A 25,390-nucleotide genomic window follows, 5' to 3' on the forward strand; every position below is an offset into this window, starting at 1 on the left:
CATCTTCAGACCACGCCCCACACTCACCCCGCCCTCCAATCGTGTATTCTAATTGCCATTGGCTGGTCTCTCATCGTTTCCGCCCTTCAACGAGACCTCTCACCCTTTCCTGCATCTCCGTTGGTCCTCTGTCCCGCTAGCCCCGCCCACCCTACCACTGTACCGGTGGCTACACCCTCCAGACGCAGATACTGCCCCCAACTCTTTATTGGCTCGCCAGCAGCGGCCCCGCCCACTCCCTTGCCCTCCGGAGAAGGGTATCATAGCCCGGAAGGCCCGAGACCCTCTACTCCTACACTAGTGTTGGGGCTCCGTATAAACCCGGAGGCCGAACTCTGGCTTCGTGCGTGGCTGCACTTCATCCTACGTGTTCACGTGTTCGTTGGACCATTGCACTGCGCGGGGGTAGCCTGTGTGCTTTAGGCCGGCCTCCTCCCAGCAGCTGTCATCACAGTCCGTGGTGACCCTTGGGGGAACCAAGTGGCCTGTATGAAGGATGGGCATGACCTGAATTCAGAGGCTGGTTCAGTCACCTATGGCTGTGTGATCTTGGGCAAGTTACTTAACGTCTGTGTGCATCAGTATCCTCATGCGTGAGAGGGAATAGTAGGGATACAGTGAGTGTAGAGTGCTCCAAGTAAGGCTCGGTACATAAGCCACAAAAGCATGTGTGTAAGGCCACAAGCGGGTAGGTTACATCTTTTGTTAAGACCTGAGACAAAAGTGGTGCTGACAGTGACAGGACCGTGCTTCCTATGGGGCAGTCCTCAAGTGGAGAGAGATGAGACTTGGGTATGGTGCTTGCACATCTTTAAACCCTGCACACTAGGAAGCTGAAACAGGAAGAGGGCATGTTTGAGGCCAGCCTGGGCAACTTACCGATTCACCAAGACCCTGTCTCAAAACAGGTAAGAAGGGAGACCAGGGATTTAGCTCAGTGGTTCTGCCACCTGTTTGGCCAGCACAAGGTCCTGAGTTCAATCCTTGGTACCAAAAAACTAAACAAAACAAACAGATAAGAAGGGTTGCGGATGTAGCTCAATAAAAAGGTCCTAGGTTCAATCCACAGCAGCCTGATACAGAGGGTAGACCAACAGCAAGTGCCAGCCCTACCTGCCTCCATCTTCCTCTCCCCAGAAGCACAAGGTGAGTCCTGGCTTTGTCCTGGGGCCGTGCTTCTGGGCCTGCTGTGTTCTGAGAAACAACTTTCCAACCTGGCTGCCAGCTCCATCAGCACACCGGCCTCACGGCAGGCTGGGGAGTGGCTGCCCAGGAGGCCTATCCCTCCACTCCTCTGACTGCCTTGACACACCTGTTTTCCTGTGATAAGGCCCTGGGGCATGAGACCTCTCCAAGCAAGGCTATGATTTCTGCCCTCTAAATAACTTGGAGACACCACCCAATTGGGAAAGACTACCATTCTCAATCCCTAAAGGCTGCCAGGTCAGGAAAGCAGGGGATTCTGGCTCAGACTCCTCTTTTCCAATGTAGCCATGGCTGCTGGGACTGAAGGACAGAATGAAACCCCTTTTCCACCACAATCGAGGCCACTTCCAGGATTAGGTTGGAACCTGGCAGAGTGAATTCTCTTCCCTGGTACCAGGTGACTGCAGGCTGTGAACAGGTAGACTATCCAGGACTGGTACCCCCAGCCCAACATGGCTTAGGCACCTAGTCTGTCCTCTCACTTGCATGATGGGGACCCCAGTCCCCTGCCGCTCCCTACTGACTCTGACCTTGGGGTTCTGCAGCTCCAGGGATGAGCAGCAGCAACATACTGTCCTTGGGGACAGGGCAGTTTCTGGTCCTTAGTAACAGCAGTTCTCATGGCCACAAAGAAAGCCCCTGTATCTTTGCTTTCCACCAACTCCAGTGCCCTAGCAACAGCCCTGCTCCGCTACAACCCACACATGGAGGCCTTGGATCTGGGAGTTCCTCACTGTGTTTCCAGAAGCCTCAAAAAGATGGGAATTTTCTTTTGATGAGGCCAGAAAGCTTAACCATCATGTGAAATGATAACTTAGGTATAGTGGGATTGATGTCTGTCCTCCAAAAAGAGATTTTCAAGTCCTAATCAATCCCTGGTACCTATGACTTTGGAGATAGATGTAGCCAAGTTAAGATGAAGTCACACGGAATTAGGGGGGTACCAATCCCAAATTGGGTATAATCCCAGCACTCTGGGAGACTGAGGCAAGAGGATTGCATGTTTGAGCTCAGCGACTTAGACTCTGCCTCAAAATAAAATTAACAATGTTTTTAAAAAGCAGCATCCTGGGCCGGAGATTTAGCTCAGTGGTTCAGTGGCCTGCCTTGCAAGCACAAGGACCTGAGTTCAATCCCTGGTACTAAAAAATAAAAAATAAAAATAAATTTTAAAAAAGCAGCATCCTTATAAGAAAAAGGAATTTGGACACAGAAACTTTTAGATACAGAGTCTCAGAAGAGGCTTCTTGATAATGGGACCAGAGATTGGAGTTTTGCGCCTCCAGGATAAGGATGGTTAGAGCCACAAGCTGGGAAGAAGTGTGAAATGGTCTCTGTTCCTTGATCTTGGACTTATGGCTTCCAGAACTGTGAAATACATTTCTACTGTTAAAAGCTATGCATTTGTGGTACTCTGTCTTGGCAGTGTCAAGAGAGGAATACATGGGGCAATGAGCTTTGCAATGAGGGGTTATTGATTAATATTCAGTGTGTTCAGTTGGTTAAGCCTTTTCCTAAGAAGCCTTTTCCTAAGCCATTCCTAAGAACAACAAAGGGTGTCCAAGGTGGAGAGAAAAGGACCTCTAACATATGGTCTGCAATGGCAGCCCCATAGCCTGTGCTTCCCAGGAGCTAGAGCTGAACAGAAAAGCTCCTGGAACTGACACCCACAGCTCTAGTAGGGCAAGGGCCAAAGGAGAATGTGCCCCTGGGGAAGAGGGCAGAAAGGCAGGCCACCCCCACCTCAACCCACCCTAGCCAGCATTCACCACCCAGAGCAGGGGTTGTTCTGCCCAGATGTCCTGGCACAGCTGTGGCTGGGGTCTAGACTATCCCATTCTTCAGAAGAGGTCCAGTGTTATGTTTGGAGCTAGAATGTTCCTCACAACTCTTGTGTTCAGAGGTGGGGCTTTGGAAAGGTGGATGGATCACATGGGTGCTGTACCCATCAGTGCATTTGTTCATTGATGCGTTCATAGCTGAATGTGCCTTAGGAGGTATGGCTTGGCTGCAGGTGGGTCACTGGGTCATGATCTGGAAGACTGTTCTTGTCTTTGGCTCTTCTCTTTTCTCTCTGCTTCAAGGACTCCATGGTGAGCAGCTTTCTTCCTCTATTCCCATCCACCATGCCCCTTCTGCCTTGGAGCCAGCCAACCATGGACTGAACCCACTGAAACTATAAACCAAATTAACCTGTCTTCTGTTAAATTGTGGGTATTGGGTACCTTGTCCTAGTGATAGGAATCTGACTAATATTCCCAGGTTCTGCCATTGTTTGGGAGGCCCTGAGAATCACCCAGTCAAGGAATCAGGTCTCATTATGCAGCCTTTCCTTTTTCCTCTCCCTCCTTCCTTCTTTGAGTGAAGTAAGGGCTAGTGAGGGGAACACAGGAACGAGAAAATCAACAGGCCCTGAGTCATTGGAAGCATTTGGCAGAAGCATCTGGAGCAGAGGAAGGGGTGGTCCAGGCGAGGAGTTCCAGGAGCTGTCCCCCCAGCCAGGAAGTGGCTGGGCTGAGGCTCCTGAATAGCTGTCCTGAGACCTGTAGCCACTGGGAGAAAGACCAGGCCAGCTGTGCATGCCCAGACTGGGCCAGGCCCCCAGATGCTGGGGCTGAAGCCAGAACAATGGAACTCCCTGTGCTTGGACCCCATCCAACAAGGTTCACATTTTCTGTGGAAACTGCTCACGAGAATTGGCAAGGAGAGGAGAGAGCTGGAGGCCCAGCTTCCCCTGGCACGAGCTGAGAGGTGGCTGGATGATACTCAGGCCACACAATCCAGTGCCCAGCTCTCCACTGACACTGGCTTGCTGTTCCTGAGCCACAGAAAGGCCACAGGAGCATTGCGTCTGATCTAGCCATGAGGGATTCAGCTCTGTGGCTCTCCAGGCTGGGAGATATGTCTGTCAGCAGGATCCCTGAGAGGCTATGAAGTCAGCCAAACACAGCACCAGCCAGAGATGATGCGAGCATCGCTCGTTCCCCTGGAGTCACCTGGCCAACAGCCTTAGCTCTCCAGAAAGCCAGTGGAAACCAGGAAATCTTTAGGGCCTTTGAGCCAAGAACACTGTCCCTGGCCTCAGGGCTCCCTCTGAGCGTCACACCCAGAGCTTCCCTTGAGTCCAGTGCCAATCCAAGGCAGTAGCCCAAGGGAGGCTGCCGAGGGTTGGTATGAACAGCAGTGGCCAGCAAAGACCCTGGGCCTCTGTCAGAAAGAGTGAGAGCAGTGCCCTGTTGGTGTGCAAGTCACCACAGCCCTGCCCCACTGCCACTCAGCCTGCTGCCCCGTCAGTGCTGGGAGTCAGGACCCGGGTTATACATTAGGCTTCGCCACCCTCTGCAGCACCTTCGGGAGCTGTGTCACCTGTGGGGAACTTGAAAGATTGTGCTTGAATGAGCACAAGCCTTGGCTTCCACACACCAGACTCCATGGGATAGTGCTGCAGAAGGGACAGAGAAATTCCTGACCCAATTTATAGAAAGGAAAACGGGGCTGCAGGCCAGGCAGCTTCCCAGGGTCCAAGGTGAGTGAGGTGGGACGGTGTTACTTTAGCAGGCACCTTGTATGGCAGAGAGGTTGGCATGGCCCAAAGGGAGGTCTTGCTTGTGCCCTCAGCCTCAGAGTCATCCATGTTGTACCTGATTGGAGTGTCTGTTTGGAGATGCTGGCCAAGTCCAAAAATCGGTATGGTATGTGGGGAGGAGGTTTTGGGTCATGTGCATCAGTCAACCATAGATCATCCTTGGATCTGCCATCCTATGGGATGGAGCCTCCCAAAATCCAGGAAACTGACACATGGGGAACACCTCCCATTGGCCATACCTTATTGTCATATGTTGATGCTGGCAGGGTGACATATCCCGAGGTCAACAGAAGTGCACCAGGGACCAGGGATTTAGCTTAGTGGTTCTGGTGCCTGCCTCCAAAGCACGAGGATCTGAGTTCAATCCTGGTACCAAAAAAACAAAAAACAAAAAAAAAACAGGAGTGTACCTTGGGATTCCTGCCAGACTTCCCCACTGCCCCACCCGACTGCACTCTGCCCCCTTTCCCTGCGCTGACTGTACTGTGGGGATTTGCTGGCTGAAGGAGGCCAGCCCACAGTGGTCTCTCATCCCAGCTGGAGTCCCACTTAGTCCTCCCACAAGTCAAAGGATTTCATTTTCCAGAGGAGGAAACAGACTCAGGAATTAGATACACTGGTAAGAAAGAAACCCCTGCTTTTTTTTTTTTTTTTTTTTTTTTGCAGTACTGGGGACCAAACCTGGGGCCCCACACATGCTAGACAAGTGCTTTCCCACTGAGCTATACCCCTGTCTCCCCACCTTTTATTTCTTTTGAGACAAGATTTCATTAAGTTGCTCAGGCTCACCTTGAACTTTCAGTCTGCCTCAGCTTTCTTAGTAGCTGCTATTATAGTGTGTGCCACTGTGTGTAGCCTAAGAGATTATTATTATCATTATTTTTGGTACCGGGGAATCAAACTCAGGACCTTGCACTTGTGAGGCCGATGGCAGCACCACTGAGCTAAATCCCCGGCCCTAAGTGATGTATTTTTAAATGGTTGATATATTCATTATCCATTGCCGCAAATTAACTACCCCAACACAGTGGATTTTTTGTTTTGGTCTTTTGAGACATGGTCTTGCTATGCAGTTCACGCTGGCCTTGAAGTCACTATGTACCCCAGGCTGGCCTGAACTGAACTTGCAGTGACCCTCCTGCCTCAGCCTTCCAAGTGCTAGGATTACAGGCATGTGGTGCCATGCCCAGCTTAAAACATAATGGTTTTAAACAAAGTTGTTGGGGCTCAGCTGGGCAACTCATCTGCTATGTGCTCTGAGTCCCCTCGAACACCTGTAGAGGGTGGGCAGCTGGGCTGGAACAGGGTAAGGTAGCCTTATCAAGGTTGGTAGTTTGTGCTGTTGGTCCTTTGCCTGGAGCCAGTCACACTGCCCAGCCCAATGGCAGAGGACAATCATCACAAGGCACCACAATATATTTAATATATTATAAAAAAACTGTAGAGCTGGGTGCAGTGGTATATACTTGTAATCCTAGCACTTCTGGAGACTGAGGCAGGAGGATCACAAATTCAAGTTCTGCCTGGGCAGTATCTCAGTGCAGGCTGTGGGTTCAGTCCCTAGTACTGGGGAGAAAAAAAAGTAGAGTAGCGCTTATTGTCCACAACCCCTTTGCTTAGAAATAACTATTGTTTTGTTGTTATTCTTGTCTATTTTTTGGGACAAGGTTTTACTAAGTAATCCAGGCTAGCCTTGAACTCAGGCTAGTCTATGCTAGCCCTAAATTTCGATCCACCTGATTTAACTTCCTGAATGCTGGGGTGACAGGCATGTGTCCCCATTGCCAACCTGGAAATAACTACTGTTGATATTGATGAGCAGCATGGCTGACACCTCTCTGCATTGGCATATGAATAGAAGAAGGGTAGACGTGTACATGGACGGACGGACGGCTGCCCGGATTAGTGGACAGATGATGGATGGAAGGGTGACTGGGCAGATGGATGGATGGGTGAATGAGTGGGTAGATGGATGCAGGGGACGAGGATAGGCAAATCAATACTCCACCGAAACAATTGTACTGCAGTGTAGAGACAGATACGTACTATTATAAAAATATTACATTTCAGGGTTTGCTTCATTAACACATATACTAAAAATTTACATTTCTTTTTTCTTTCTTTTTTTTTGGTACCAGGGATTGAACTCAGGTCCTTGTGCTTGCGAGGAAGGCAGTGGAACCACTGAGCTAAATCCCCAGCCTTCATTTTATTTGAATTTAATAGAAGAAAAAGGAATTAGAAGGAATTGTTGGACTGTTGAGCTCAAACTGTTTTTAAATCTCTGAATTCTGCGTTATTATGTTTTTGACTAAGTTCTTTAGCACAAAGCTATACTTGTGCCAAGATACCTTCTATCCTTTCAATGTTTCCTGACTGAGTTATTTGTAATTCTTCAGCAGTGTGCCTTACATCCTTGCCGTGTTTATCATGTTTTTATATTGCCTGTGCTTCCCATGGGCTGCTGGTTTTTTTATTTACTCTGGTGGAGGGGAGCTCTTAAGTGTGCTGTCTGAATCCTGAGTTTAAAGGGTGTGGTGGCCTCTGGGGGCCGCTCCTACAGCTGAGGGATAATGTGAAAGGGCCTTGAGGTTGTGACACAGTGGGGCACCAGGCTCATGAGGTGGGAAAGGGGACTTTGCATGCTCTGCTGGGGCATTTGGATGGGGCTCTGAGAGCTGTGGGAACAGGAGGGGCTGCTAGTTGGGGTGACAGTGGGATTACATTTAGAAGGGGGAAGCCAGAGTTCAGGAGAGGACAATGGCTCCTGGGATAACAAGGGACTGTGTGAATGCTGACCACCTGTCCCCAAGCACTCAGTCCAGTCCCCAACAGGGGAGAGCTCAGGCATCCCAGGGCCTCCCAGGGAGGGGACAGCTGGGCTGAGGGGCCCAAGAGGGGTGGAAGGAGAGAAGGTCTGGTGTGGGTAAGCAGCACAGAGGGGAGTAGATTCCACTCTCCCTCTGCTGTGACAGCTATGACTGGCCAGGTACCCTGGAGGAGTAGAAAGGGTGTGATGGGGGCCTCAGAAGCCCCAGTGATGGGAGCCTTCTGGAGCTGTGGAGCACTGGGACGTTGAGTCCCTGGGTCCATAGACAGGAGAATCCAGGTCACCCAGCCCATAAGTGTCATGGCCAACTCCTCACCTGATGCTGCCCGCCTGGCCTGCCTGAGAGGAAGGAGCACCCTGAGGAGATGCCTGGGCCTTGCTGTTCCTAGGGGTGTTTGGACTTGGTCCTGAGGCCTTGGGAAGTCAGGGAGGCACCAGTGGGGACAACATGACTAGATTCCTTCCTGGAGACAGGCAGGAGGGGTGTGGAGCTGCTCAGGACTAGAGGGGCGGCCCTTACTGGCCTGCTCCCAGAGACCTTGACCTGATCCCCTGGGAATCTTGAGGAAGACACTTCCTGTTCTGAGCCCAGGTAGAAAAATCCCTGTCTTCATCTGATCTAAGGCCAGAGCCTTTCCCTCAACCAGCCTGGTACCGGGTATAGCCAGACAAGGGGTCCCCAGGAGGGCCCAAAGGTCTTCAGGTTTTGTTTTTTTGGTAATATTGAGAATTGAACTGAGGTTTTTCAAACTGAGCTACATCCCCAGCCCTTTTTATTGTTTATTTTGAGGCAGAGTCTCACCAAGTTCCTCAGGCTGGGCTTAAAAACATGCAGTCCTCCTGTCTCAGCCCCCAGAAATGCTGGGATTATAGGCATGTGCTATTGCTCCTGGCTGTACAATTTTCTTTTTAAAAAGTAACATATTAAATATCTCTAATATCTCTTTTTTTTTTTTTTCTAAAAAAGAAAGGGCCAGTGGGAAGGAGCCTGTTGAGTATGTGAATGAGCAGTCAGAGTGGGAGGACCCACAGAGGCAGGACAAGGAGGGAGCTGTTGGCCTTAGGAGGAGGGAGGATGAGGCAGGCAGCAGCAGTCAGGAGGTGGCCATGCTTGGGGTCAGAACTGATCCGGGCTGGCTAGTCAGGTCTCCCACCTTGCTGTGGATGTGGCAGCAGAGTTGAAGGCTGCTGAGGAGACATCCTGTGAGACTTGGCAGCTGTGGGAAGGCCGGGGAGAAACAGGAGTGATCCCCAGGTCTCTGGTGGGGACCACTGTGTGGCTTGTGATGCCAAATGCAAGTCAGAGCTGGGACAAGGTATCCAAAATGTATGTACCAATATCCAACAGCTATTTAGAGGGACAGGCAGCTTAGGGTGTTGGGGATGGAACCTGGAAACACCCCATTAATAGATCAAGGAAGGGGCTGAGTGCCAGCGGGAGGAGGAAAATCCACAAAGCAGAGAGGCAAATGATCAGGAGGAAAGGGCAGCAGAGAACCGGGGGCAGCAGAAGCTGTGCAGGGAGGAGGGCGGCTGGGAGTTGAGGGCAGGAGGCTGCCAGAGTGGAGTGGGGAACAGCCTTTGTGCAGTTTCTGTGAGCTGTGCCCTCTCCCCGCCCACACAAGCTCTCAGCTTTCATCCCTTGGAAGCTGGGCCTGGGAAGGGAAGGCCTGGGAGGAAGAAAGCCCCCAGGCTGGGCCCCCTGAATGAGGCCTCAGAGCCTTGGCTCGTGGGGGACCCTTCCTTTGAATCAGGGCTGCTGCTCAGGCCTTAATTAGCAAGTAGCTCAGGGGCACCGGGTTTCCTCATTCAGAAAAGGATGAGGCACCATGGAAACCTCAACTAGGCTGCTCCACAGGCACCCACTAATAGGGCCGCCCCCAGGGCTGGGGGTGCTTGCCAAAGGCCATTAGTTGGAACCCATGCAGACAGGTCAACCTGTCCCTATCCTCATTGCTGAGGTTCCAAATCCAACAGCAGTGCCCAAAGGAACCACGGGAGTGAGGGTCACATTTTTTTTCAATGTCCCCTGGATTTGGAAGAATGTCTTTTTAAAAAGTGTCTTAGTAGGAACTTGGGGGTATTTCAGTGTTTAAGGCATGCTCAGCCAGGTGTGGTGGTGCAAGCCTGTAAACTCAGCACTATGGGAGGCTGAGGCAGAAGGACTGTAAGTTCAAGCCCAGTCTGGACAACTTTATGAATTATCGACTTGTGTCTAAATAAAAAAAGCTGGGGATGTGGCTCAGTGTGAAGGGCCTAGTCTCAATCCCTAGGACTGAAAAATAAAAAAAGAAAGAAAAGAAAAGAAAGGCATGCTACTTCCAGATTAAGCTGGAGAATTCCCAAGATCACTAGTGGGAGGATGGGCAAGGCTGGTGTGGGAATGGGTGTGCACAGTCAGATCTTTGCCTTTCCCTTAGATTCCCAGCCCCAAGGCTGAGGGTGGACCTTACCTCTCCTTTCTTCTGTCAGCTCTAGCTGAGAAGTCTCTGGAGGCCACCTTTGCTCTGTTCCTAGCCTGAGCCCCCTGGGGGATCACAGCCTGGAGCTGAGCTGTGCTGGCTGTGGGCCTGTGGCTGGGGTGAAGCTTGAATGCTTGGTTCTCACAGGCCCCTCCAGGCTCTGACAGCCCCTCTGTGAGAAGTGTTCACATGATCCATTTGCCATGGGCTTCATGGGTGATCAGGGTAACATAGCCAACATACAAGTCACCAATGGGCTTCAGGCAAGCAAGTCAGTGGGACTTGAAGACTTAGGGAGGGCAGCTGTGTGTAAGGGAAGCCACTGGGCACCTGGTCTGTGCATATAACCCAGATACCAGGTCCTGTTTTTTTTCCTTCTCTCTCATCATACTTGTGTTTGGTTCCTAAGTAAATCATTCCTTTCCTGGTCCTGAAACAAAAGTTAAACAGCAGTTGGAGAAACTTCCTCATAGGCACACGAATTTGTTTCTTGATGCTCAAGTCTTTGCTCCTAAGGAACAGAAATTCAGAGGAGTGAGGTATTTACAATGCCTCTGCAGCCACATGTGGCAAATGGTAGCTCAGTCCCCACGCCATGGTAAGGCTGAGGCATGATGAGAAAGGGGCCTCTGTCAGGGAAGCGACAGCCACAGCAAGAGCGAACCTGACAGTCCTGGAAATGAAGGACTGGTGAACAACCCAAATACCTGCAAGACAACTGGGCCTTTACAAAGGCCAGGAACAAGTGGCACAGGAATGAGAGTCCTGTTCCTTCAGAAGATGCCTGTGTGAATTAGGTACAAGATGCAAATATAAAATACCAAAGGCCTAGATAAATAAAATACCAAAGGCCAACCCACACTTTCACACCCTGCTTGCAGTATTAGGGCTTGAACCCAGGGCCTTCACACTGAGCTACATCTGTAACCATTAAAACTATTTTTTTTTTTTTTTGGTACTGGGGATCAAACTCAGGTCTTTGCGCTTGCCAGGCAGACGGCAGAACCACTGAGCTAAATCCCCGGCCCTCTTGTTTAAATTTTTGAGACAGGTTCTCACTAAGTCACTAAATTGCCCAGGCTAGGCTTGAACTTGTGATCCTTGTAACTCAGCCTGCCAGAGTGCTTGGATTATAGGTATGTACCATCATACCTGGCCTCCCGAGCCATCTTTAGAGTTTCACATTTCAGCATCCAGATGTAACTTCTCTTGCTTTTAAGGCTATTCCCCAGCCCTGGTATGTACTTTACTGGTAGTGGGCACAGTGCTGGGACTGCTAGTAGTCCCTGGGAACCTGGGGAGGTGGGAGTCTGGAGACAAAGCCAACTTAGGCCCATGGCAGGGTTTGAGCCAAGTCTCTGGTCCTCTGTGATTTTCTGAGCCACATGAGAGCGAACACATCTTTCAATATCTGAGGAGGAATTTGCAATTACTTTAGACAGGTTGTAATGGAATTTTTATTTAGATCTTAAAGGTTATAGTGCTTTCCACAGAAGGTATTTATAGCTTTAAAGTGAAGCAAAGCTCTGCTGTACTGATCTCAGTAGATCTGGGCTGGCTGGGCTGTCTTTAATAATGCCACTGGTCTTTTTGCAAGGAAGATTTTGGTTCATCCAAGGGATGTGAGCACAGTCCTCATTTTCCTTGTCAGGAGAAAAAAATAGACATTCATCAGACAGTACCCAACCAGCACAAGTGGGCAGGGTCATTCAACCAATGTCCCTCCTAACATAGCCAAACCAGCCCAGAAAAAAACCCCTAATATATCAAGCTACTTTGTCCAAGCACCAGGCACCAGGGCCTGGAAACTTAGCCCTAGCTGGCACTGTCACTAATCTCAGTGTCAGGTCACCCACCCAGAGCCTGGGGGGATGGTAGCATTAGTGGCTTCCTCTGGTCCCTCTTCCCTGTGGGAGACCACTTAAGCCCTCTCCAACACATTGCTCTGGATTCACCATCTACATAGGAACTTGCTGCAGAGCTCCCATAGAAACCACCCTCCTATGGCCCACGCATGCACACGCACTTCACTTCTCCTTTTTTGCCAGTTTCAGGGCTGCCTGGCTATCCCAGCCCCCTCCCTGCATTTCCTTCTCAGCTGCATCTGGTGGGCTGACACATCCCAAGGGCTGCAGAGGGCCACAGCCCTGCCTAGTTCCATCTTTGTGATCACCTAGCCTCAGAAGAGATCCTGCTCCTGAGGCTGTGGTGTCTGCTCCCTCCCTGTTCTGAGGGAGGGGAACAGCATGCTGGACCTGCAGGAGCTGGGTCCTGAGCAGCCAGCCTCTTGAGTATCTTGGGGGATGCATGGAGGACTTGGGACAGGGCTTTCATGGAATACTCATTGGCCAGGGTTCACCAGCTCTCCTAGTCCATGCTGGCAGTGCAAGGGCCACAGGTGTGGGTGCTGCCATGCAGTGAAGCCAGGGCTGGCAGATTTTCACATCTTTGTTAGTGCTATTTAAAGGGCCTGGGATGAGGCGAGCATGGTGGCACACACCTGTAATTCCAGCACTCTGGATGGCTGAGGCAGGATGGCAAATTCAAGCCCAGCCTAGACAACTTAGCAACTCAGTGAGACCCTGTATCACATTAAAAGGGGGGGGGGACTAGAACCCTGGTACACCCCCCCCCCACAAAAGAGGCTAGATGTAGTTCAGTGTGAAGGCCCTGGGTTTAAACCCCATCCCATGAAAACAACAGTTAGACTACTTACCATTCTATTCCAGAGGGTAAAGTTTTCCTACTGTACTTCAAATTCAAGGTGATGTGGAGGTGTTGCAGTGAAATCAGGGCAGAGTGAGTGACATGACATGCGACACCCCCACCAGTGCTACACACACCTGGGTCTGCTTTAGCACTTTACCTGTGAGGCTGAGGTCCCTTCTAGTCTCCCTACGGATGTCTACTTGCTACCTTCCAGGCCCTGCCCACAGCCCCCAGCAGGCCCAACCCCACCCCACCCAAGGCCCCAGTGGGCCAGGCCTATCTTACTGAGCAGCACCAGTACAGGAAGAAAGATTAAGCCCATCCAAGTCCCCTTCCTTCCTGCAGAAGCATCCCCCATCTCCTGTACCCATACATAGACCCCTGATCACCCAAGCCCTGGGCACCTGTTGCTTTGTGGTATGCTGTTCTGGCAAAAGGTGCTGAGTGACCAGCCCTCTGGACACTGGACATCAGCTAAAGACACAGGTTTGAGGTATTGTCATCTACTGAGGTAGCTTCAAGACAGAATGTTTCTTTTAATAGATGAGCAATGTCCCATCAAAAGAGGCAGGCAGGAAAAAATGTACATATTTACAATTCTTGGGTATTTTCTTGGAAAACTCAAGTCCAGGGATCAATATGGATCTTGTCTTCAGCTCTACATACTGGTAGGTCACCATGTGCAGAGAATAGCCTTGATGTACAGACACTGCCCAAGCTGAAGTCCTGCTTTGTGCTCTGTAGCCTCTCCTGAGGCTGACGTGCTTGGCTGGCCTGAGGCAGGAATGTCCCCACCCCATCTTCCCTCAACCTAGAACTCGGGCTGCAGTTCTGATGAACTGTAACACAGAAATGCCTTCTGCTAGTGGCGAGTCACAGATCCAAGGACTACCCTGGCCAGTGTACAGAGACAGGGGTCACCTGTACCATCCTCTTGTGCTTTAGTGGGCGGCCCTGACAGATGGTGTGAATCACCAGCGAGCAGACGCAAGGAGTGAAAGGAAGGCTGGTACAGAGGGCCCCTCAGATACACACAACCCAGTCAGTTTAGTAGGGAGGAGAAAATTAATGGGGGCAGCCACAGACCCAGTATGGAAATCAAACCTGCCAGGGGTCTGCAGTTATTCTGCCCACCATGGGGCTGGGTGGAGAGGGGCTGGGCAGCAACCCTTGTGCCAGCTCAGGCTGCCCCATGCTGCACATAGGAAGGCTGCTGTGAAGAGGCTTAGGGGTGCTGGGGGAGGAGGCTCTGGAGGGGTTGAATGGTCCTGAAGGGGCTCTCTCCTTGGACGACGGCTGATGTTGGGGAGAAGTCCTGTACCTCAAGTGCTGGGCTGAGGCTGCACTCCCACAGGATTCTACCAAGGATGCTTAGGTTGTTCCTGCACCTGGACATGCTGAAACTCTGCTCAAGCCGGAGCCCTTCATCTTGGCCCATCTGGGGTTCACCTCATGGCAGGACAAGGGACAGACTGAAGCTGTGGGTCTTCAAAGGTGCTGCACAGTTGCCTGGGATGCTGCTGCTGAAGGGGCCAGCATGCCCACAGCGGCCTTAGCACACTGAGGGTTGCAGTGCTGCTCCTTGCCCCACAGTGGAATGCAGACCCACCTTGAGACTCCAGCCTGCCTCCTCTCACCCAACTCCCAGCCCTACCCAGGTTGACCCTGGAGGTTATGGCACCTGCACTGGGCCAGGGGATCATGTGCCATTGCTCTTTGGTCACTGCCCGGGCTTGGCAGTGTTGGATCCTCCAGCGACCAATCCCACCGAACCCCTCCCTGGGAAGGGTGGCTGTGGGGACAGTGCTTCTGTTAGGCCACTGGGTGAGCTCAGCCCTGGTGGCCATGGTGTCACAGGGTGAGGACTCAGTGCCCCGCTGGCTCCTGAACAGGGTCTCCTCACAGGTCAAGGTCAACAATACATTGCTGGAAGATCACGTCTCTAGAGCTCTCCAGCTGCCCCTGGGTCATGGCAGATGTGTTTGTTGTCCCTAAAAGCCACATGGACTGGAGACGACAGGACAGAGTGATGCAAGAGAGTGGCCTCCCCCAGAGGGTGAAAGGCCACCAGGACTTCTCAGATGGACAAGCAAAGCCAAGCCAAGGTGTTCAGGAGGGATGGGTCTTCCCCAGTAAGACATGAGGGTTCCAGTTTGGTTATCACGTCCTCTAGAGCGGCTCTATTCTTTCCCCTGGTGAGCATCACTTGGAGATAGCGATTAGGGGTCTAGAATGGGGAGGGACTCTTCTTTGTGGGCAGAGCTGGCATAATGACAATGTCATCAGAGTCATCGGAGTAGACATCATCCACAGGTAGGGCTACTGTGGGCTGCAGCCCCAAGGGATAGGGCTCTGCTGAAATAAACCAGAGATATTGGTCAGGGCTGGCAGCATGGACACCCACCATTAGCAAAGGAAAGGCCAACCAACGTTTTGCCCAGGACTGAGCCTAGAGCCAACCTTCAGAACCAACACACACCTTGCCGGAAAGCCCTCTGGGATCTCCCAGCTGGGAATAGTTTGGCCATTTCCTGAAATCAAATGAAAGGAATCTGGACATGGGCCAGTGGTGGGCACTAGTGCAGGCAACGCCACAGCCACCTGTGTGTCTGAGCCTCTGGCCAGAGGAGGGGCTCCCAGACTGTGTGCCATGGTACAGCGGTTCCCAGGCATTGACTGTGTTGAGCTTTCCCTATGGCCACTATTTTCTTCCTTCCCTCCCTCCCTCTTTCTTTTTTTCACACTATGTATTAAACCTAGGGCTTTTGCACTAAGCTACATCCACAACCCTTCTTATTTTCTTATTTTTAACAGGGTTGCACTGAGTTGTTAAGTTGCCTGGGCTGGGCTCAAACTTGCCATCCTCCTGCTTCATCCTCTCAGTGCTGGGATTACAGGCCTGTGTGAACACACCTAGCTTACTTTCTTCATATACATCCGAATGCTTCACTGTACACTGGGAATAAGGTGCCATCTCCAGTCCAATGGGGACAGCAACCCCAGTGGGTCCCTTGGGGTGGGGTGGGCCTGAAGAAGGGCAGTTCCTGCCCAGCAGTTTCCCCATGGCTTCTGGGCAGAGCCAGACCTACACGGACCTGAGCTCTTGAAAGGGAAGGAAATTACAATTCAGCCACATAGCAGCTAATACAGCTGCCTCAGCTTTTTGGTTGCCGCTTTCAAAAAATATTAATATGAAAGTGGAACCTCAGGAAATTAAAAATGTCTTCAAGGTTATTTTTATTACTACTTTCTTTTCAAAAACACAATCAACTGAAACAAGAGCTTGACTGATATGTTTCATGTAGATGCGTGCCTTCAAGTTGGCACATGCTGATGCCCACATCCACTGACACCAGGTGTAGACAGGTGGATGAATCTGATACTTCAGAGCCTCATTAAATAAGAAGAGGAAAAGGCAGCATAGACACTGTAACTCTGGTCAAATAATCCAAAGGTTACCAAACCAGGTCTGGAGAAATCAGTTTGGAGAACAAGTTAAAACCTTGTAGGCTGGAAGTTACAACAGCTGCCAGCTTTTCAGGTTTCAGTATCTGTACATCCTTCCTCCAAATCTGGGGGTGGCTGAGCATTTTCCCTGGGCTTTGCAGATGGAGGTTTTAGAGAGGATATCCAAGTTCAAAGTTTTCTAGCTCTGACAAAGCTAGGAAAAAAGTGGCTAAAGTGGATAGGATGCAATTTTGGATGTGATTTTCCAGGCCAAACATGGTGTGACATTCTTAGCTCGAGTAGGAGGGTATAAGTGGCCCCTGCTGCCCAACCTAGAGAGAGACTGCCAGACCGAGGGAGGTGTAGGTACTGAGTCTGGCCAGCCTCTGAGTTAGGGCTTATCTTTGATGTTCAACTCTTCTATCAACAATGAAGGGTGATCACTTGGGAAGGTGTCACCTCTGCCACCATTGGCCCCACACTTACCAGAGTGGAGCTGCAGGCCAGCTGATTCCCCTGGCTTGTCCTCTGCAGCCATCCCATCACTGGCTTCGCTGTCCTCCTTACCTGAAGGGACATGCAAACTGGACTCCCACTGTGCATAAGGCATTTGTCAGTCCCAGACTCACCCACCTGCCACCCACCCGTTTCTCTCAGACAGGAAGTGCTCTTCTCTGCCCTTGCCTGTCCTTCCCTGGGTCCCTGGAGACCTAGGAAATGTCCCTGTAGAGGATGTCAGATAACACAGCACCTGGGGGCCACGTGGACAAGCCAACATGGATTGTGTTTCTCTAATCCCCAGCCTCCACCAACACTCTGCCTTCACCTCAGCTCTGTGGTGACATCACAGCCAGCAGTGGCTGCTGGAGGGGTTTCTGCTTGACTGAGGCAAGAGGACTCTGAAGCACATTCATTGGGCACCAAAAGCAACTTCTGAGCAAGAGGAGATACCAGAGAAGAGCAGCCTGCAGGGTCATGCTCCATGTGGGTGGGACAAGGACCAAAGCTCACAGCCAGGCCTGCATCCCTGGCCTGTGGCTTGAGTCATTGCTTTTGGGCTTTGTGGAAGCACAGAATCAATGTTTTACTGAAACAGAGAAACACTGGGCCAAGGGAGGGAATCTGCTAACTCTGAATGCAGTTAAAAAGAACAAAAACATGGAACTGGGAAGCTCATGGGTGCTTCATGGGGAACTGTGGACAGTCAGGGCTATCTACAAGCTCAGGGAACTCCTGGTCACTAAGCCAAGAGAGGAAGCTGGGCTGAGGGTCTTTCTGGGTAAGGTGCAACCTGGTTGAGGGTAGCAACAAACCTCCCTTGTGTTCTTACATGCCCCAGGCAGCCTGGAAAGTAGGTGCATTTTTGGTTTGACCATTAAAGGGCTAGATGCCCCTTATGTGAGAATCAAGTGCATGAAATTACCAGGAGAAGCTTCGAGGCAGGGTGGAGAGGTTTCAGCGGTGGCAGTGGTCGCTCTGCTGGACCTGGTGCCAGTGGTTCTGCTGGTGGTGCTGGAAAAGAGAAAGCTCCAGCTCATCCAGTGGCAGAGCATAGAATCTATAAGTCTGGTGTGCCTCTGATCAGCCCAGGGCCCAAGGCAGGGGTCCCTGAAGGGCCTCAGACATATCCTCTGTCTGTTTCCTTGGGGCACATGCTGTGGTCAGGTCATGTTTTTATGAGTGGCTTTAGCCATCTTCCTGTCCCCTGCCTCTGGTTCCCAGTGGACATGGTCACAGCCCACACAGGTGAGTGTCCCATGTCAGGTGGTCAGGACCAGGGCTCCAATTTGGCCTGGCTCTCTTCAGAGAAAATTGCAGATGAGAGGGGTGGCTGCCACTTCCTGCCAGGCAGACAGAGCAGAATGTGGCAAGAGGGAGGACCAGTGTGACACTCACCTGTGCCTGGCCCTGGCCAGGTGTGCCCGGAGGACAGACTGGATGAAGGTGACAGCTTCCTCCTGCTCTGGGCTGCCCTTGGACTGGGTGATAGGGCTCAGGACAAACGGTGTAGGGGAACCCTGTGGTGTAAGGACGAGTGGAGAGACCTGTTTGACACCTGTGGCCCAGAGTGCCTCCCTAGGACCATCAATGGCCAGGAGGAGCAGCTGCCTTTCATGTGCACCCCATTACTGCTGCATGGTTAGTAGCCTCCTGACTACAGAATTTTGTTTTTAGTCTTTTGGTACCAGGGATTGAACTTGAGACCTTGAGCTTGCTAGGCAGGTGACAGAACCATTGAGCTAAATCCCCGGCCCTGCAGGGTCTTATTTTTTTGAGACAGGATCTTGCTTTGTAGCTCAGGTTGGCCTTGAATTAAGTGTGTGGCCCAGGCTAGCCTTGAACTTGTGGCAATCTTCCTGTCTCAGGCTGGGATTGTAGGCTTGTGCCACCATTCCCAGTAGGTCTTAGGTTTTAAACTCTGGAGAGGTTTTTGTTTTGTTTTGTTTTGTTTTTTTCAGTAACGGGGATTGAATTCAAGGCCTTTGAACTGGGCTACATCTCCAGCCCTTTTTATTTTTAGATGGGATCTCAATAAAGTGCCAAACTGCCCAGGCTGGGCTCAAACTTGCAATTCTCCTGCCTCAGTCTCCTTGAGTGCCGTGATCATAGGTGTGAGCCACCATGTCTGGCATACTCTGGAGACTTTTAACCATCGCACGTGGTTTACTGAGGATGGAACCTTCATGGCAATGTCAATCTCTATCAGCTTTCAGCTTGTCTTCACTGTGAGACAGATGTGAAGTTTGACTCTCCAGACCTCCAAGTGATCCGGCTCTGAAGCTAACCCCAGCCAGTTCTGCAGCAGAACTGGAAGACTGAGGGCCCTAAGCTTTTCCTGGTTGTTGAAACCAAGAGAAGCAGACGAGGAGTGCAGATGAGGCCCATGTGCAGCCCTGGGGGAGTACCTGGTCGGGGCAACCTGGTCGGCTGGGTGGTTCTAGACCATGTGCTCTGCTTGCTAACAGCTTGGCTCGCGTTAGATGTCCCCTGAAAGCTGCCTGGAGCACGACGGCCACCTGGCAGGAAAGGAAGGAGAGGAAGGCACCTGTTAGATTCCCTGGAAGATGCTGGGTAGACACTGAGGGAGTCTGGGGGAAAATCCCTTCCATCCTGTTGCACAGCGATCATCATTAGCCTCTCTGAGCCTTATCTCTCCCACCACAGAACCACCCATGGTGAGAAGGTGCTAGGCCTTGCCACAGAAAAAGGCAGATGCCTGAAGCCCAGCAAGTGGATCCTTGCAATGGAAGTGGATCAGAGGCCAAACACAAGTACACGAGCCCACACTTCACACAGAGGTGTTTTACATTGGGGTAGTTTATTGTGTTTCATCTACTTTCCATCATATGCATCTTTTTTTCTTTTTTTTGGTACTGGGGATCAAACTCAGGTCCTTGTGCTGGCAAGGCAGGTGGCGGAACCACTGAGCTAAATCCCCGGCCATCATATGTATCTTCTAAAATCGTGAGTGATACAGCAAGATCTCTAGAGCAATCTAAGGGAATCATTTATCCTTTGACCTTAATCTTATATGTTTTTCTTGAGAAAATGTGTGAGAAGATTCCCTAAGATCTCTAAGTGATACTCTGTATTTGAGCAGAAGCTTCCTCATGTTTTATTTTCTTTTTAATGGTAGTAAGGGTTGAATCCAAAGTGTCTGTGCTGAGCTACATTCCCAGCCTCTTCTCTAACCCCCAACTGGCTCACCTACCTTTCTTTCTTATGGAGACAGGATCTTGCTATGTAATTCAGGCTGGTCTTGAACTCATGGCAATTCTCTTGCCTTAGCCTCTGAAATGCTAGGACTACAGGCATATGTACCATGCCTAGCTCTCAGCCTAGTTCTAACCTTTTGAGACAGGGTCCCACTAAATTGCTTAGTTTGGCCTAGAATTTATGGTCCTCCTGCCTCACTCTCCCAGAGTATGCACCACCACCCCTAGCTTTAAAAACTCCCATTTTGAATGATCCTGCTTGTTGCCCAAGTTAAAACCATCACGTTTTGGGAGGACTTGCTGACTGAAAACTCTAGGAGAATGGCAAGCACACTGAGCCCTGAGGTATAGAATGTTCAGTAATAACTGTGCGACAATGTGTTTGTTGGTGGCAAGGTAAAGAAGTGTCATCTACACAGGGTAAGAAATACAGCAAAGGAAGGCACAGGGATGAGATCCCATGACAGGCACAGACAGCACTTAGCCTAGCCTGGGAGCTCTGCAGCAAAGGTGCTGTACAAGCTGAAATTAATCCAGCCAAAGCTGTTGGGAAGCATCTCCATGCCTCAGTCGTGCATGCTCAGATTCAGCCCTATAAATGGATCATAGCCAGTCCTGGTGGCTCGTGCCTGTAATTCTAGCTCTAAGGAAGTTGAGAAAGGATTACCGAGAGTTTGAGGCCACCCTGAGTTATACAGTTGAATTCAAGGTAGCTGAACTACTTAGCAAGACCCTGTCTTAAAAGGAAGGAAGGAAAGGAGGGAAGGGGGCCTTAGTATCACCTTTACTTCAGAGAAGTAGAAACTGAGGCTGAGGGAAGGAAGGATAAAGCAGACTGTGAGGACAGCATATGCAGTCTGGCTAGTACCCCCGGACAGTCCCATACACGTTCCCACACTTATTCATTACAAAACACTGCCCAGGTGTTGTGGTGGCACACACCTGTAATTCCATCACTGAGGGAGGCTGAGACACGATAGCCACAAATTCCAGCCCAGCATGGGTATGTTAGCAAGACCCAGTCTCAAAATAACAAACAAAAAGAGAGGTCTGGGGATACAGCTCAGCATGAAGGCTCTGAGTTAAGCCCCCAGTAGAGGGTAGGGAACCCACATACCAAATCACACCATAGGGCAGGCACTACAGAGGAGCACAGTGGTGAAGAGACAGTCCCAGCCTGTAGGGAACCTACATCTCACTGGGAGAGACAGAAGCAACAGTAGTAATACAGTGCAGTGTGTGTGCTGTGAAGCAAGACCAGGACATGGACATGTGGAAGGGTGCTCTGAGAAAGTGATGTTCCAGTGAGGGAACCAGACGTGCCAGCACTCTGGGAGAGCCACCACGACACCAGGGCTGGAGAGTGGCACAGGAACCAGCACACAGGGTAGGAGCAACTTTGGACTTATTCTCAGGTGACAGGAGGACACTACATGGTGGAGGTATCTAATGTTGAAAAGGTCTTCCTGCTGGCTGCATGGGGCAGGTAAAAGGGAAGTGAGCAGATTACCATTATGTCTAGGCAGGAAGTGATGGTGTCCAGATCAGGGAGAACTAACTCAGGAGATGAGGCTGAATGGTGGGCACATTTCAAAGTAGCTCACAGGTTTGCTTGGGTTGTTGGTGGATGTTGGGGAAGAGGAGGCAAGATTTCAATACTTCTGTCCTGGGCAAGTAGATGATGATAGCACCACCTCTGAGGAGCAGGTACAGGATGGAAAATACAACTTCTGGAGCTGGGTGTGGTGCTGCACACCTGTGATCCCAGTACTTGGGAAGCTGAAGCAGGAGGATCACAAGTTCCAGGTCATCCTGGACTACAAAGTGAACTTAAAGCCAGCAAGATCCTTAAAAAAACCAGACAACAACAACAAAAAAAACGAATTCTGCTCTGGAAGTGTCTGGTCTGAGCTGACTTTGCACAATCAGCATAAGGCAGCAGGAAACACGAGTGTGGGGTAATAAAAAAACCAGACAACAACAACAAAAAAAAACGAATTCTGCTCTGGACGTGTCTGGTCTGAGCTGACTTTGCACAATCAGCATAAGGCAGCAGGAAACACGAGTGTGGGGTAGCTGGCCGAGGTCACTGGAGCCTGAACAGGGTAGTGAGGGGTGGAGGAGGAGTCTGCCTCTGGGGAGGTCCTGAAACTGCGGAGGTGCTGTGAGGGGAAGCAGTGGCTGTGTGGTCTGCGGTCATGTCTCATCACCCATGGCAATGTAACCTTTGCCCTGACAGTGGTAGGGCGCTGCCGTTGGAGGCCACTGAAGGAGAGTTCCAGGGTGGGTCCTGGGGCAGCCAGACAGTCCAGAGAAGGTGGAGGCTCGAGGCAAGAAGCACATTCAGTGCTGGGGGTAGCTGTTCTCCACAGGCACAGGGACATCCCATACTAGGCTGCTGGACAAGGGTGGTGAGGAAGGTCTCTCTTGCTTCTATATTTTAAGGTCTTTTAAAAAATTGTGGTGAGGGGCTGAGGATTTGGCTCAGTGGTCTGCCACCTGCCTTGCAAGTGCAAGGGCCCCAGTCTGATCTCTGGCACCAAAAAAAAAAAAAAAGTGGTGAAATACACATCAAGTTTACCATTTAAATTAATTTATAGTGTAATCTGCTGGCAATGATCCCATGGGCTCTGCTGTACAGGTACTGCCATCATCATTCTAGAACTTTCCATCAGCCCAACCAGAATCCCTGCACTGTTGGCTACCATTCACCATCCCCAAGGTCTCCACTCCTGACACAGACTCACATGTGTCTTCTTTGTCACTTGCTCTGGACATGTCACCTCACAGGGCCACACACTATGTGGCCTGATGTTCCAGGGTTCACCTATCTATGTTGCCCTCCTTCCATCTGAGTAGCACCCTGCCGCATGGACAGACCACACTTTCCAGGGCCAGCTTGAGCAACTGTCTCAGCCCCATTGGGTACTCACAGTGGGGAGGAGCAGTGGGGTCACATGGTGACCCCAGGTCCAACTTTCTGAGGAGTGGTCACACTGTGTCGCCCAGCAGTGCTTGTGTCACAGAGCTACCAGGACAGCAGAGGCTCCACTCTCCACACAGCGCCAGGGCCCGCTACTGTCTAATTTCTGATTGTGGCCATCCTAGGGGGAGCTGGCTTCCTGCTACAGCTGGAAGTCACTGGACCGCTCTGTCCCTCAGTGGAGTAAGAAGCATGCTGGTTCAATGGTGGTGGGGCCAAGACTGGCAGAGTTAGGTCCAACGTAGCTGTGTTACCGAGTTGGGTGGTGAACCGGAGAGTGGGCCCTGGGCAGTGCTGAAGGCCACTGTGCCCAGGGCTGCACAATTTTCCTGTCACATTCGGGAGGTAGGGAGAAGGCAGGACAGGATTGGGCTGGGTGGGAATGAGGCACGTGGGGACACAGCAGGATGTGTTCCAGAGACCCTGGGAACTAGGGCCAAGGTCCAGGGGAAGCAACAAGAAAGATGGGGGAAGGTCAGACCGTGGTATCAGAAATGGCAGCTGTAGCTGGGAAAGGACAAGAGGTGCCCATGGGGTGGCTGGCAAGGGGTAGAGACATGACGCAGGGATTGGGAGCTGGGGCGGTTCCTGACTTGGAGGTGAGGACAAGTGGGACAGAGAAGTAGGGATCGTCACAAAGGGTGGTGTAGCAGGACTGGATGGCAGAGGGAACTCACACCACCATGACATGGGTATGTACCGCCAAAGCCCACAGCCTGGGGCCCTGCTGTTCCACATCTGCCTTATTATAAGTCTGTGACCATGTCCCACTGTCCTTATTAGCTTGTCCAGGCCCTGCACTATAAGGGAGCCTGCCAAGCTGAAGATGAGGGACCAACTTAGACCCTGAGGCAGAGCATTGGGAAGACAGAGTGGGAAGGGGCTCCCAGGCAGGAGGAAGCCAGTACCCAGTGCTAGAAACTATGGTCTTCCAAATATGCTGCAGCCTGGGGATGCCAAGAGAAGTGTTAAAATAGTGGAGAAGGCCCAAGACTTGAGTAAGACATAATAAGGTTTTAGTTTTCAGCACCTCACTGACAAAGGCCCGTAGCTCAGGACCAGGCTACTCCTCAGCTATTCTTAATGCCCCAGCTGCCACTGCTCCACCTCCCTCTCTGTCCTCACCCCTGCTCCCACCTGACACACAGCCTGCACTTCTCTGGGAGGTCACCTTCCTCACAGGGTGGGGGCACCCAGCACCAGTGTCCTACTCCAGCTCCACCTGAGCTCTACCCGCTCCCTTGAGCTATGCTGTGTGTGGTGGTTAGCACCTTGTCCTTCAGCCGATCAGACTGTTTATGCAGAAATTACATGGGTGCACATGTGTTGAAAGAATGAATAAAATGAATGTTAGAAGTGCAAAGTAATTCTAATATTTATTTGATGTTTCTATTATTTATTCATTTTAAACGTAATGTTGGGGGTTTGCTTTGATTTCCTGAGAATTAGGGCTTAATAATGCATCTTTAATATGCCAACAGTTTCTTTACTCCAGAGTTAAAACAGAGACTTGGAAATTGGTGAAATTAACCTTGCTTACCTCATCCATGGCAGCCTTTTTTTTCTGAAATAAAGAAATAAAAAATGAATTAATATGACAGGAATGAATTATTCACAGTAGTTTTCATTCCTTGACCTTGTCCTGACAGGAGACAGCCAAGTTGCTCTTTCATAGACCCAGTGGCCCAGGGCTGGTGAGAGGGAGGCACAGGGCTGCCCCACACTCTTGTGCCAGGTGAGAGGGCTCCCATGTCCAGATTCAGAATATCTGAATGCTAAAAAGAATAAAGACATATTTTAAAATATTGAGTCTGTAACTCGAGAGAGACACACACACATACCCAGAGACACAGAGAGAGAGAGAGAGAGAGAAAGAGACAGAGAGAGAGAGGGAGGGAGGGAGGGAAAGAGGGAGAACAAATGTATGAATTATTTGCTCTGCTGGAAGTGACTATCAGAACAATTTCTTACTCTGAAACCAGGGAAGTAATTAAGTACTTCCCTATGTTATAAGATGGACCTAGGCTTATGTTCACTGATGAGAAAATGGTTTTACAAAGGGAATGTGGTGTTATGTAGGATAGAACTGGGGAAAAGCTGCCATTCTGCCCTTCTGTGTCTGGAAGAAGGAGAAGGTCTGAGCCCCCTGGATGCTGAGCTGGCATGTGAGGGGTATACTTTTATTTTGTTATTTTTTTGAGACGGTCTCATTAAGTCACTAAGTTACCCAAGCTGGACTCGAATGTATGACCCTTCAGCCTCCTGTTAAGAGTACTGACCTCATTTGTGTTTCGAGTCAATGTGATAAAATTAGCCACACTTACAAGGTGCTTATGCTAGAAACCTTAAACCACTCAGTGGAATCAAACCTGGAGACCTGATTTCTCATTTACAGGAAATGGAGGGGATAGAAGAGTAAGTTAAATGACACCAAAAGGAAACATCCTAGTA

The 25,390-nt window shown here is 50.7% G+C and overlaps 1 protein-coding gene across 8 annotated transcripts in view; it reads right to left on the reverse strand.

Annotated features, from left to right (window-relative positions):
* Positions 1-11,517: 11,517 nt before the first annotated feature.
* The window catches only part of Iqce (IQ motif containing E), a 48,996-nt gene continuing 35,123 nt past the window's right edge, over positions 11,518-25,390 (reverse strand). For 4 of the 8 annotated variants that reach the window (XM_019210471.2, XM_010642794.3, XM_010642802.3 and 1 more), the window contains 6 exons: positions 24,480-24,503; positions 19,147-19,257; positions 18,137-18,258; positions 17,664-17,752; positions 16,727-16,807; positions 13,310-15,148 (listed from right to left, as the gene is read on the reverse strand). In XM_019210471.2, coding sequence (XP_019066016.1) covers positions 15,021-15,148; positions 16,727-16,807; positions 17,664-17,752; positions 18,137-18,258; positions 19,147-19,257; positions 24,480-24,503 — 555 coding nt within the window. In that variant the 3' untranslated portion in view covers positions 13,310-15,020. The other 4 variants (XM_010642797.3, XM_010642795.3, XM_010642796.3 and 1 more) reach the window with 4 other exon arrangements.

Source organism: Fukomys damarensis, unplaced genomic scaffold (genome assembly GCF_012274545.1).
Source record: "Fukomys damarensis isolate Sample0158 unplaced genomic scaffold, DMR_v1.0_HiC HiC_scaffold_17, whole genome shotgun sequence".
Taxonomy (NCBI): Eukaryota; Metazoa; Chordata; class Mammalia; order Rodentia; family Bathyergidae; genus Fukomys; species Fukomys damarensis.